At 34.3% G+C, this 13,643-nt stretch overlaps 1 protein-coding gene across 2 annotated transcripts in view; it reads left to right on the top strand.

Moving 5' to 3' along the window:
* LOC145681284 (uncharacterized) overlaps nucleotides 1-13,643 on the top strand; it is a 548,035-nt gene that overhangs the window by 479,397 nt on the left and 54,995 nt on the right. For both annotated transcript variants that reach the window (XM_081752913.1, XM_081752914.1), the window contains 5 exons: nucleotides 4,060-4,179; nucleotides 6,593-6,729; nucleotides 9,417-9,636; nucleotides 11,190-11,267; nucleotides 13,119-13,223. In XM_081752913.1, coding sequence (XP_081609039.1) covers nucleotides 4,060-4,179; nucleotides 6,593-6,729; nucleotides 9,417-9,636; nucleotides 11,190-11,267; nucleotides 13,119-13,223 — 660 coding nt within the window. The remainder of the gene's footprint in view (nucleotides 1-4,059; nucleotides 4,180-6,592; nucleotides 6,730-9,416; nucleotides 9,637-11,189; nucleotides 11,268-13,118; nucleotides 13,224-13,643) is intronic.

Here is a 13,643-nt window from a genome sequence, read left to right as displayed (position 1 = left end):
ACAGGAACATAAACATTAGGAAATAACTACAAAGAGCTAGTAGAAGCGTTCGAAATGTGTGTGTAGAGAAGATTGGAGAAAATAAGCTGATTGCTAGCAAGAGTTGTCAGAGGCCGAGGAAAAAGGCATGACGTACTTCCGCCATCATTCTTTCCGGTGGATTCTGGAGAGATGTATTACGAATGGAATCTACAGTGGCTGTGATTCCGGTGAATTCCGAAAAATGCTACAAATGGAACTTACAGTGGCTGCGATGCCGGTGGATTCCGAAGAGATGTGCTACGAATTGATCTTACAGTGGCTGTGATTCCGGTGGATTCAGAAGAGATGTGCTGCAAATGGTGTGCTACAAATGGAACGTACAGTGGCTGTAATTCCGATGGATTCCGAAGAAATGTGCTACAAATGGAACTTACAGTGGCTGTGATTCAAGTGGATTCCGAAGAGATGTGCTACAAATGGAACGTACAGTGGCTCTAATTCCGATGGATTCCGAAGAGATGTGCTACAAATGGAACTTACAGTGCTGTGATTCCGGTGGATTCTGAAGAGATGTGCTACAAATGGAACTTACAGTGGCTGTGATTCAACTGGATTCCGAAGAGATGTGTTATAAATGGAACTTACAGTGGCTGTGATTTAAGTAGATTCCGAAGAAATGTGCTACAAATGAAATTTGCAGTAGTTATGATTTTTGTTGGCGTATAAACATTATAATGAAAGAGAGAGAAATGTGAGTATTGTTGAAATTTCCGAAACAAGAAACTTTAAGGAATAAATTAGCTAAAGCTCTAAGAAAGAAAGTGGAAATAAATGTGAATCAAATATCGGCCTTACTTGCTGTACCTAACAGCAATATTATTTAAACTGAAAGTGTGCAACTTTTGCAACTCTGCACTTTCGTTGCCATTGGAAGTGGCCAAATTTCAGTTCCACGTTTCTCGTATTGTTATGTTCTTCATTTGTTGTTCATTGTTGATCATTCCTGTGTAAATTGGTCTTGCATGCTGAATTTGGGTGTTTGGTAAGAAATTGGTAAGCAAATAGTAATCGTAAGAGGAAAATAAATTGGCAGGATAAGAAAATACATAGTTTTCACAAACGATTCTTGCACCAACTTGACGATAATCTTTCAAATTATACTAATTCATAAAATGTGCTGCTGGAATTTGTTAAAGGCCAATTTATAAGAAGATGTTTAACTGCCTTCCTCTGTAGTAAAAATATACAAATATATGAAGAGTAAAACTTGGATGGGGAGGGGGGAGGGAAACAAGGAATGAAACTGTATAGAAGGGAACTGAGGAATTGTGGGAAATGTTAGAAGATCCAAAGACAGAATTTTCTGGAAGACAGAAATTGAAATGCGAAATTGTGCGTAGAAAACGGGGACGTCTGACAACCTAAGTATAGTTTGAGAATAGAATGAGACACGTGATAAGAAGGTGCTGAAGGGAAAGTGAGAGGGAAAGAAGAACATTGACGGATTGCGTTATTTAAAAGAGAGAAAGAAAAAAAAACCGAGATTCGTGTTGGATTCTGACGTTATAAATTTGAAACTTACTTTTGTACCTTAAATATAAAAAGTACAAGAGAAAAGTGATCGTAGTCCGTAGTTAAATAGTTTATTGCATTCTTGGTATTAGACCAGTGGCGTAGCATACTTTTGCGGGCCATCCCGCAAAGTATAGAGAAGGGGTCCTAGTTGTAAAGCCGATAGAAGTAAGATTGAAGTTCTACTTCTTTAAATCTTTATTCATCGCAAGACTTCGGGACCCCCTATACGTCGGGGCACCCCGCACTGCGGGGGTTGCGGGGGCAGCTGCTACGCCACTGTATTAGACATATGTTACAGTGTTTAATGTAATGTTACTACAACTACTAAATCACAAAAAGCTCACAACTCGAACTTTTGTCCACAGATTTAGCCAGAAAATAAAAGCAAATTGATTAAAAAGTGTTATCTTAATTTACTTAAACGATTTTCGGACGATTCTTTTTTATATGTAAACATGTGGTCAGCAGTTATAATTAGATTCCCAAGGTAAATTACTTTTATGATGTAAATCAGACTTACCGCACTCATGTATTAACACTCCTCCTTAACAAAAATGTAAAATTGCGTGAGAATTGTGTGTCTAAAGGATGGAGTTAAAGAAAGAATTTAGGCAAATCAAAACAAGTCTATATCAGTGTCACCCAAAATGTGATCCGCGTACCCTCGGGGCTGCGAGAGACAGAGAGAGAGTGAAGGGGATCCGCGATATATTTTATTTTTATTAAACTTTATCTTATCATGTTGCTCACCTCTAGGATATCTGTAATATATATTATCTAGGTTTTCATCAATTCAGAAGAAAAGAATGTCAAAGAGAAGAAGAAATAACAAAATTACCAACCTGGGTTCAATGCACCACCCATCGCAATAGGTGGATATTAAATTCATAATTTGAGATCTAACTTGTATAATCGTAATTTTTAAAATAACTCCATTTATAGCAGAAATGCATTGACTAAACGACACATTAAGTTTTGAAAATTATAATTTATCACTTCATGTTTATTGGATCAAAATATCCAATATATTTCAATGAAAAATTTTCTTGTAGGCTGTATATCTGGAGAATTACCTATAGTGTATCCAAACCCAAACTATCACTAATTTTGTGGCCCCTGATCCAAAAATGCATCAAAAGATCCAACATTTTTCAAGCAAAAATTTTGATTTCATGGAGGCCGCGGAGAATTACAAGTCGCTTACAAGGGTTTCGCAACATCATTGGGAAACGCTGGTCTATATGAATACCATCAAATTACAATAATATTACCATGTACCTGAGTATGATAAATATCACTATTAACATTATTTATTTAAAGAAAGCTTATAGCACGGTGAATGGCAATTGTCCTTCTTTCTCTACTCTTCAGGGTCGTCTAAAACGAAAACTAAACGAGTAAGATATTAAAACCAATTGTTTACTAAAAATTTTAGTTCTTTAGTAAAAAGCTCGAAGAAAAGTACGGCAGTAATACTGTATGTATATGCAAATGTTTATTATCTTTCTTTTGAGTATTGCGTTTGTGGACCTTATGTTTTCTGTTCGATTTTTGATTTGCTTTGCATATTGATGATTTCAAGAAGATAAACATAGGAAACTGACAAATTCTTTATGTTTGAGAATCTTTGTTTACACCTTAACACACAATGATTTTGTACAAACTTCAAAGTGAGCAGTCTTATCTAGTGGCTAGCGTGCTTGCTTCCCAACCAGGAAGTCCTAGGTTCAGATCCGGTCACCATCCATCCTGACAGTCTTTTATGTTGTTTTTGTAATTTCCTTTCATAAACTTTGCCATTATTATTAATTTTGTTATTCATTGTTAGTTAACACTTTCAATCCTACTATAGTTCCGGAACCACAGGCTGTAAACTTACGTTAAATCCGGATATCATTCGGGAACGACACGGCCATTTAAGATTTAAAATATCAACCAAAAATGAATTTTGTATGCTCTTTTATTTGAGAAAGTAATTTTGAGTGCTTTTTGAATTGTCTACTGGCCAACCTGATTCAAGTATATCTTTCAGTCATTGTAGAAAGAGAACTAAAGAAGATGTATCATTATAATTCACAACATTCAAGCGTTATTACTTTGCAACTAATAAAGTTATTGTTTGCAATGGTTATTTACATATGTCTTATGCGGAAACCAGCATCTAGTAGATTGGTACTTTTTCTTTCATTTCTGAAAATTGTAACCGTTCTGAGTAAAAACTTAGGAATATATATATATATATATATATATATATATATATATATATATATATATATATATATATATATATATATATATATATATATATATATAACCCATATTTTCTCCAGAACAGAGGACTTTGCCAATTTAAATACCCTTAGGATCGAAAGTGTTAATTTTACTGTAAAATAGCCTCGCAGATTGTATGCTTGTGTTTGTTACATAAATAAGTATATTTATGTATTCAATTTTAACATAACTTTGTTTTAAAAGCTTAATTTATATTCTATTTAATTGCAGATTGCAGCAAGGCCGGGAGCTCACAATTTGCGGTGCTTGTTTCGAGTCACATTTGTTCCCAAAGATGCATACGAGCTTGTGCAGAAGGATTTGGTTGCATTTGAGTACCTGTATATGCAGGTAGGTGAACATAGTAACAGCAGGGCTCATAGCGAGTCACTTTTTTTTTTTTTTTTTAACTAAAAGTTACTTTTTTTCAAGTTGGTCACTAAAAGTTACTTTTTTGGGAGGTAAAGTTACTTTTTCGTGTGATTTATGTTTTGCATTGGCAATTTTCTAAGAAAAATATAAAAATAAATGGAAAAAGGCAGAAACTTGTTACTCATTATTCTTCTGAAAGCTTCAGTACTTGCTGCCACTTGTGAAACAATCAGCTTTATTCTCACTTCAGCTTTTATTCTTTCTAAAGCACAGTGGATGGTTGGTGAATGCTTAAGCTCTCAAAGTGGGGTTGAGAACTCTTCTGTGTCTATTCTTTCTTCTATCATAATAGTATTTTAGTTTTCTCTCGTAATAGTTAACTCAACGTTGTGAGTATATGTTTGTGTGATCATCATGTTCGTCTTGTGTTATGTTTTTTATATGTTCTTCTTAAGAGTAGGTGATGAATTTGAATATTTTATGGCTTTGAGAACTCTCAGTGTTAAGTTAAATATAATGTCTGGGATGAAGAAATTCGGAAATTGTCCAGAAATGGTTCCACTTACTCAGAAGCTTCTTACATCTGCTAAATCTGCTTACAGTAACTACAAAGCATACTTTGAAAACCTAAGAAAGGAGGAAGCTCAAAAAGAAGTAAAGATGAAACAAAACAACAAACAAAGAGAGAGGTGATGGAGAAATTGACAAAGGAAAAAAGGGACATGATGAGATTTTGGTTACTTTTTGGTCACTTTTTCGTGCGCTTTTGGTCACTTTTCAACTATTTATAAGAGACCAGATCACTATGAGCCCTGAGCAACTATTTGTAATAACTAAGAAAAATAGGGTATCTGGAATAGGACTGAGAATTTTTAGAAGTGTACGAGGTGTGTTCGAAAACTATCGAACATTATTTTTTTCCCGCGTAAATCAATGAAGCGCGAGAGACTTTTTTCAGTGTAGATGTAGAGGGGGACACTCATGCGCAGTCGTGATTTTTTTCCCGCCCGCACAAAGCGTGAGTCGCTGGTAGTCGGCCAACGAGTGAAGACGTGTAGTAAGCGGTCTCCGTATTTCAGTTTTTTTTTGTAAAATGACAGAAAAACTTGGGGCAGCGATATTGCATCAAATTTTGCCGAAAGCTTGGCGATACCCAAGTGCAAACCATTCACAAGATTCAACAGGCTTCCGGGGACGATGCCATGAGTACCTCACGCATAAAGGAGTGGTACAACCACTTCAAAGATGGCTACACATCAGTGGATAGTGAACCACGTTCAAGTAGGCCCTCAACAAGCCGGAATAATAATGTCATTGAGCAAGTGCTCACTGTGGTCTTGTAGGACCGTCGTATTACAGTCCGAGAAATTGCGAACGATATAGGAGTAAGCATCGGATCGATACATTTAATTTTGAAGGAGAATTTGGGCATGAGGAGAGTGTCCGTGAAATTTGTACCGAAGCTGCTAACAGCGGAGCAGAAGCAATGGCATCTGGACATCATACAGGACATGCTGGACAATGCAAACAGTGACCTTAACTTTCTGAACACCGTGAACACAGGCGTTGAAACTTACGTTTATGGGTACGACCCAATTTGAGTCAAGAGAAGACATTATGCGGAATGAGACGGCACGGTAGCTCACCATTCCAAAAACTGCGTTCCAGAAATGTTCCCAACAATGGCAGAAACGCTGGGAGAAGTGTGTGGATTACCAAGGAGACTACTTTGAAAAGGATTAGTATTTCGGATTTCCACATCAATAAATGTATTTTTGGCACCCAAAGGAGGTTCAATACTTTTTGAACATACCTCGTATTATTTTAATGTAGTAAGGAGTAACTAGAAACAAAATTTGAGGCAAATTTAGCAAGTATTATTGGAAGCTGTTGCAGATCAGTGTAGCTCCATACGAAGTTCATTTGTTGTACGGAGAATGTCAGCTCGTATTTCAACTCTCTCTACATGTTCTTCACCATCTGGCTGGTGAGAGGTTATAGAAGCAATAGCACTTCAAATATGGCCATTCAGTTCTTGTAGATAATAATTCTTTTTGCCATGTTTGATATACCCGCTAAGATAGAAATTCAGAGGGGTAACATTTGGAGAGCGGGGTGACCAAAAACTGACCACTACTTTATCATTTAGAACATTTCCTATCAAAATACTCCCTCATTTGTTGGCTTCATTGTGACAGGGCCCTGGCCAGTTTTCCAGTTTTAATGTCATTCTTGATTGTAAATGACGTACTGCCTCTTGACTGAACACTTTCATTAGGTGAATACCTGCTGCTTAAAAAATCAATAAATTTTAAATAGATAAGTAAAATATTAAATTAGTGTATTTTAGCATGGATTAAATGATACATACTTTTTATTCATTTTTTTACAGTGTTGCAACGATGTAGTGCAAGAACGCTTTGCTCCTGAACTGAAGTACGATATTGCATTACGACTTGCAGCACTTCACATTCAGCAACATGCACTCTCTAATAACATGACAGGGAAGCTCACTGTTAAAGCCATTGAGTAAGTAGCCCACTTTCTCATTTTATTTTTCTCAAAATACAACGTAGTATTTCAAAGGACTTGATTAAAAAGAAATTTTTTGTTGCAAAGATTTATTTATTTATGTGAAAGTACATATATAACATACATAATTGGAGATAACATGAACCTTACAAGTAAGAAAAAAGTAAAACATGGAAAAAAAGAAAATACAAAATAAAAAAGAAAAAATGTGCAATCTAGCCATAAGAAAAATCATATACACACTAACTGAACCTACGCTCACTATACAGCGCATCATTCACATATGAGCATGAATCTCCTTGTCATTCTTCACAACATCTGTACATGTCTCTTTACAGACAGGGGGCGCTGTGGCTTAGTGGTGGAGTGTTCACCTTCTGTGCTTGGGGTCCGTAGTTCGATCCCAGCTCTCCCAGCCCCCGCCAAGTGAACTTTGCGGTGGACAAACACTGTGTGCGTGGGTTTCCTAGGGGTTCTCCCGTTTCCTCCCACTTTCTTCATTCCACCATTTCATTCATTACTCATCATCACCGTCTCCTTTAGCCTAACCGGCATAAGCGTGGGACGTAAAACTTAAAGATTTCATTTCATTTTTTTTTCGATCCTAGCTCGCGCCGTGTGGACTTTGTGGTGGACAAACACCGTGCTCCTAGGTTTTCTCGGGATTCTCCCGTTTCCTCACACTTTCGCCATTTCACCATTTTCACTCATGTCTCATCATCACCGTCTTCTTTAGTCTAACCGGACGTAAAACTTAAAGATTTCATTTCATTTCATTTTTAATTTACAGACACAAGTGAGAGACATGTTGATAAAAATCGGCAAGGGGTATCATAAAGAGGAGATTTTTTTCGATTATTTTCTCAATGTGTCGCACCGTTTACAAGATTTGAGCCTGCTTCCGTTTGAAGTTTATAATTAATGTATGATCGGTATTTCCTTTCTTCTTGCATGCAGTATGTAATAAGCAAATACATTACATGCGCAAGTAATCACAATGCCAGTGATATATGGTTCATTGGGCAAAACACTCCAAACATAAAGATTCATCTTAGACTGGAGAAATGATCCTTCGTTTTTCATTATCAGCCATGAAACAAACGCCTGAGGGATATGCAACTCGTGTACAGCCATGTTGTGTTGGAATGTATAACTCATAGGCTATGATTTTTTTTTAATTTCAACACTTCCAGTGTACCCATAAAAATGTAAAAAGGAATAACGGCTACGTATCTTAAATATCCAATTAGAACTTGGCAATCTATACAAAATTTGGAATCAAACAGTGAAAACGACACGTTTCTAGCACTTGTGGTTTTCAAGATCTTGTCGAAAGGATTGGAGACAAACATATAAACCTAACATTTTAATTGATACACATAATCAGTAAGTTATCAAACAATGATAAATCATACATTGTCATTATTCAGTATTTCATATAGAAGTTTAACAAATTTAACTTTCCAATTTGAAAATAGGTCTATTCTATCATTTAATTTGTTATAAATTCGTATAATAGTTGAGTGTGCATGAGTTAAAGTTTTCGACATAGGCATATAAAAGATATTTTGATTTCTAGAGCGATATCTTGATACATAGAAAGCAATATGTTGCAACAGTGTTAAACAATTAATATATTTCTTAAAATCAATAAAAGAATGTACAATTATTGTATTCTTTAATCTACTTAGGTTGAATAGCGAGCGTAAAAGCGACTCTGACAAATAAGTTGTTGAATCTGGTTTAAATGTTTTATAATATAAGTACCTAAAAAAATTATTTTTTATCACCTCAGTTGATTGGATGTCTCTCTTAAAGTGGAGACTCCAAATTACCAAAATCTTTTCCCTAGTTTGCTTCTAACGAGGGTTTTATATAACGTAATAAAAAAAGTGGCTTGTGAAAAGATTTTTGTTTTTCTGATAACAAAACGTACTTAAAGGTGCCTAGGAGCAGTGGTGATTTCAATAGATTTTTCCTCGCGGAGAACTTTCACTATACAAGAGATGAAAACTAGTATTGTGCAACACACAATTCAGCATAAATGGAAATATGGCTACAGAGGAGGGGAGATTTCGTAGATCCAGGGGGAATTTTTCCCGAACTACCTCGTAATATCATCATTGCTTAAGAGCCCAATCCCCACCTTTTTTAAATACATTGTTTGAAAAATATTGCAATAATATAATTTACCTGTGTAATTTTCTAGAAAGTACAAAACACTGTCTAATAAACTAATCAATATGGCTGAGATAACCTTCATTCTTGTCCAGTCGTTCGTCTAAGCATATGATGCCATGGTTGATTTGAAGACGCATTCTGTGAGAATAATCAGAATAGGAAGTTTATCGACAGAATAGGAACATTTCATTTTGGACATAAAGGGCTTAATTTTGATTTGAACAACATCGTAAGTGTCACTGTTTGTCACACCAACCCTGAGAACTATGGATTCGGCACTAATATTAGTCATTTTCGATCATTTATATATATCCCTTCTTTCCCCCTTCCCACCGTCAAAGTTGCACCATCAAAGTGAAATGATAAAGAAACATTCCAGGCCCAAACCTCATGTATGTTGAAAATTTGATCGAGATCGGTCGGGTAGTTCATGAGTTATTAAGTCACAAACATAGTCACTTTCATTTTTACACGGTTAATTTATTGTATTTATTTCTTTTCAGACGTGAGTTTGGTTTGGAGCGGTTTGTACCTGTTTCTCTTATTGACACAATGAAGAGGAAAGAACTGCGGAAGCTGATCAGTCATTTCTTGAAATTAAACCAAAATATGTCTGGACCCGGACAGAAAAACCTCACCAGCCTTCAAGCCAAACTCCATTACCTCCATATCATTGGTGAACTTCCCAGCTATGGAGCAAAATGTTTTTCAACAAATCTCAGGGTAAGCCATTTTCTCTGGTTTAGAAACAGAAAAGTATTAGAAATATAGTATAAGGTGTAATTGTTATAGAAACTTGGTGCTTGAATTTTAAAACATGTTTGTAATTATCTTATAAACTAATATGACCCTCAAAGTTACGTGGATTAGGCCTTCTACTTTAAATTCTGTGTAAATGTCGAATGTTGATCGTCAATTTTGTAAAGATATACACCCAAGTTTGATGACGGCATGCTATTACCGTGAGCATTACTATTTTCCTATAACAACCTTTCTCATAGAATTTCCAGTTAGTGATCTCTGATAATAGTTTAAATAAAGCCTCATAAAATTTTCTGTCGGTTAGCTCTGGTAATAGTTTAAACAAAGCCTCATAAAATCTCCTGTCGGTTAGCTCTAGTAATAGTTTAAAGATAGCCTCTCTTATAAATTTTCAATCGGCCAATGGAAGATAAAGAATTAATGATTGATACAAACATGTGGATATTTGACAAACTGTTTAAAGCTACATTTATCAAAATCTTAGGATTCTTATCTGTTTAGTAAGGATGTATTATGGTCAAATAGCTGAATTACGCATTAGAATAAAATGATAGAAATTTTTAACCCATTTATGCTTAGTCATGAGCAATCTACAGTTCGAAATTGTTTTATGATGTAAATGTTAAGAATTGATGATCAGTCCATTCAATGATAGCTATTTAGTAGGTAAATGTGGAAATAAATGGATTCTTCAAAAAAATTTCAATTTATTATAAATCAAATAATAATAATAATAATAATAATAATAATAATAATAATAATAATAATAATAATAATAATAATAATAATAATAATAATAATTCTTATGTTTTTCAAATCATCGATCAATTGTGTTCTTCTTCCTATTCGTCGCTTTCCTTCCATCTTTCCTTCTATGGAGGTATGAAGAAGACAATTTCTTTGCAAGATGTATCCAATCGAATTGCCTTCCTACGAAGGATGCTGGGTAGAAGCGTCCTCTTCTCTCCTATCCGTTTTAAAACATCTTCGTTTGTTACTCTCTCCGTCCATTTTAACTTCTCCATTTTCCTCCAACACCACATTTCAAAACTCTCAAATATCAGATTAAATTTCACGTAAAATCAGATAAAAATAAGTATAAATTGATTATAAAAGGTTATTGGCTATTAATGTTTTTAAAATAAAGTCTTCGATTGGTATTTAATAATATCGATTATTTTTAATGCAACAACAATAATGTGTTGAATACTTACGGGGGCCTAAAATCAGACACAAAATTATCAAGCTGTTGTAGATATGCAAACTTTTAATTAAAATAAACTAATAAACACAAAATAATTACTGAAGAAGACTGAATGTATGTTGTTATTGTACACTAATTCAGTTCTTGATCATAGGCAAACTTCTGAAAGCTGACTACAGACAAATCGAATAGAGAATTATATTTGGTATACGTACATTCTATGAATTTTGTGTAACCTAAGTATATTAGTATTAGTAATAATTCCTTTATAAAAATGATGTGTAATTCCTCATAAATGATTTCGTTGCAGGATTCTAATATGGAAACTGTAATTTTAATCAGCCCAAAATTTGGAATCAGTCAAATAGCAGGAATTAGGAATAGCACAGTAAGTAGCTTAGTTAATAAGTAATCAACATTTTTTTTTTTAAATTGCTGCACTACCCACTGGCACAGTCACATAAAGGTACAAGTCTCTCTGCTTGTTTCAAAAGCAAAGTAAATCATTATATCAATGTATCCATATTAACTCACTATTTTTTATAAGAAGAGCAAATATTGTTACTTGTGTGGTAGATCAAAGATTATTATTTTCCTACAATACAGGGTGTACTATATAGTATACTAAGGACGAAACGCTCTAATGTGAAATGTCTGTAATACGACATGTTTTCGATACATAAAGAAGATATATACAGCAATGGATATACAAAGTTTGAAAGTTTTATTTGTGCAATCACACTATTTCTACATGAGCCCCACGAGTGACACGGAGGATGTCTAATCGATACTCGATTTCTTCCCAGATACCCTTTAGCATCTGTGGTGTAACTATCTCAACCCCATGGCCACCCCAGTCGCCTGACATTACTTCCCTGGATTTCTTCCTGTGGGGATATGTTAAGGACAGGTTGTACTCTAGCAAAATGGCAACTCTGTAACACCTTCGAGAAAGGATTAGAGCTGCAATTGAAACAGTTACGTCACAAATGCTAAAGGGTACCTGGAAAGAAATCGAGTATTGATTAGACATCCTCCGTGTCACTCGTGGGGCTCATATAGAAATAGTGTGACATCACAAACAAAACTTCAAAGCTTCATGTATCCATTGCTGCATGAATCTTCTTTATGTATCGAATACATGTTCTATTATAGACATTTCAAATTGGGACGTTTCGTCTCGGACACGCTATATATTGCACAAACCTACTGTTTGCTCATTCATGTAATTCTTGGGATTACTTCGTGAACCGCTTTATAGGTAATCTTTTCTTTCTTGTGTTCGGTAAAGGGAATAACTTTAGCACTTAAGGACGAAATTTAGTAGATAGTATGGCTTTTTTTCCTATTCTGTATATTTTAATTCATCCATTCATTTTTCGCACATAACCGGTCACAAACCAATACATAGGAATTGTCATATAACATTAAGATATATGAGTTTAATTAGTATTACATTAATGTTATATAATATTACTTATGTATTACTTGGTATTACTTTAACTTTACACAGTTTTCCAATTCCTGAGGAAAGCAAAAAGTCATACCCTTTACTAAATTTTGACCTTAAGAGCCTAACACACTAAAAATAATATAAAATTTACCATTTTTCTTTTGCTTGTTTATTCATAAGTGAAAGGAGATAATGAAATGCAACTTACTACAATCGTAGATAATGTTATTCTACAACAGAAAATATGAACCTGCAGAAGTTTCAGTGTTGCCAGAATAACATTTCCCACAAAATCTAAGTTAAGGCAGCAACTAGAGGAACTCACTCAACTGCATTTGATTACGTATCATATTGTCTTGGAATCCTGTGAACTACTTTTTAAATAATAACTATTATTTAGTTTGTAATAAACAAAATAGTTTTAACATACAGTTATTAAAATTAAATAATAATGTTATTTAAAAAGTAGTTTAAAGGATACTAAAACAGTATGATAGGTAATCAAATGCAATTGAGTTCGTTCATCTAGTCGCTGCCTTAACTTAGATTTTGGGGGAAATGTTATTCTGACAACATTGTGAGAAAAATAAATCAGTTATTCTTGACAGAAAAATAAGAATTTGATAACATAAAATTACCTACGAAACAGAAATACAAGAGATAGAAAATTCGGAATTTCAGATTATATGGTTGAAATAATTTGAGAAAAAAAAAAAAAAAAAAAAAAAAACAGTACAATTTCTCTGATTATTATTGTTGTGTTAAAGCGTTTCCATTTCGTTTCAGCCTGTAACTTTAGCCGATATAGAGCAGATGGCTCATGTGACAGTGTCTAAAGAAGACGAATTGTCACGACGAGTTCATATCAATTTCTCTTCCACGGATGAAAGTGTAAGTACAGTGATGTTAAATAATTACTTTACATTTCAGTAAACTTATGCTAGTTTGGCTGTTCCTTGCAACATAGGAATGCTAAATTAACAAGAATGCGTAAACTTGAATGTAAGGTTACCCTCAAAATTTCCATCTAAAATAGGTCATTTAAGGGGTGGTTTTCTTAAAGAAAGTTTAATTATTTATCAAAGGTTTCGGGAAGTGAAATTTACAAAAGAGGGGTGCAATTAAGTTAACATGTTTAAAAGTTTATCATTCTTTTAGTTGTCTGCATTCACGCTTAAAACTTATTTTCTGTATTATTAACTATATTTCTTGTTATCAAACAAAATCAAAAACCAAGTACAACTAGCATGTAGTTAAAAAAATAACCACTGATTTTATATCGATTAAAAAAAAATCGACTGTCTTTGGGGT

Source organism: Thermobia domestica, chromosome 3 (genome assembly GCF_964235325.1).
Source record: "Thermobia domestica chromosome 3, izTheDome1.hap1.1, whole genome shotgun sequence".
In the NCBI taxonomy this organism is placed as follows: domain Eukaryota; kingdom Metazoa; phylum Arthropoda; class Insecta; order Zygentoma; family Lepismatidae; genus Thermobia; species Thermobia domestica.
Note: the sequence above shows the minus strand (reverse complement) of the source record. Positions and strands in the feature narration are given on the sequence as shown.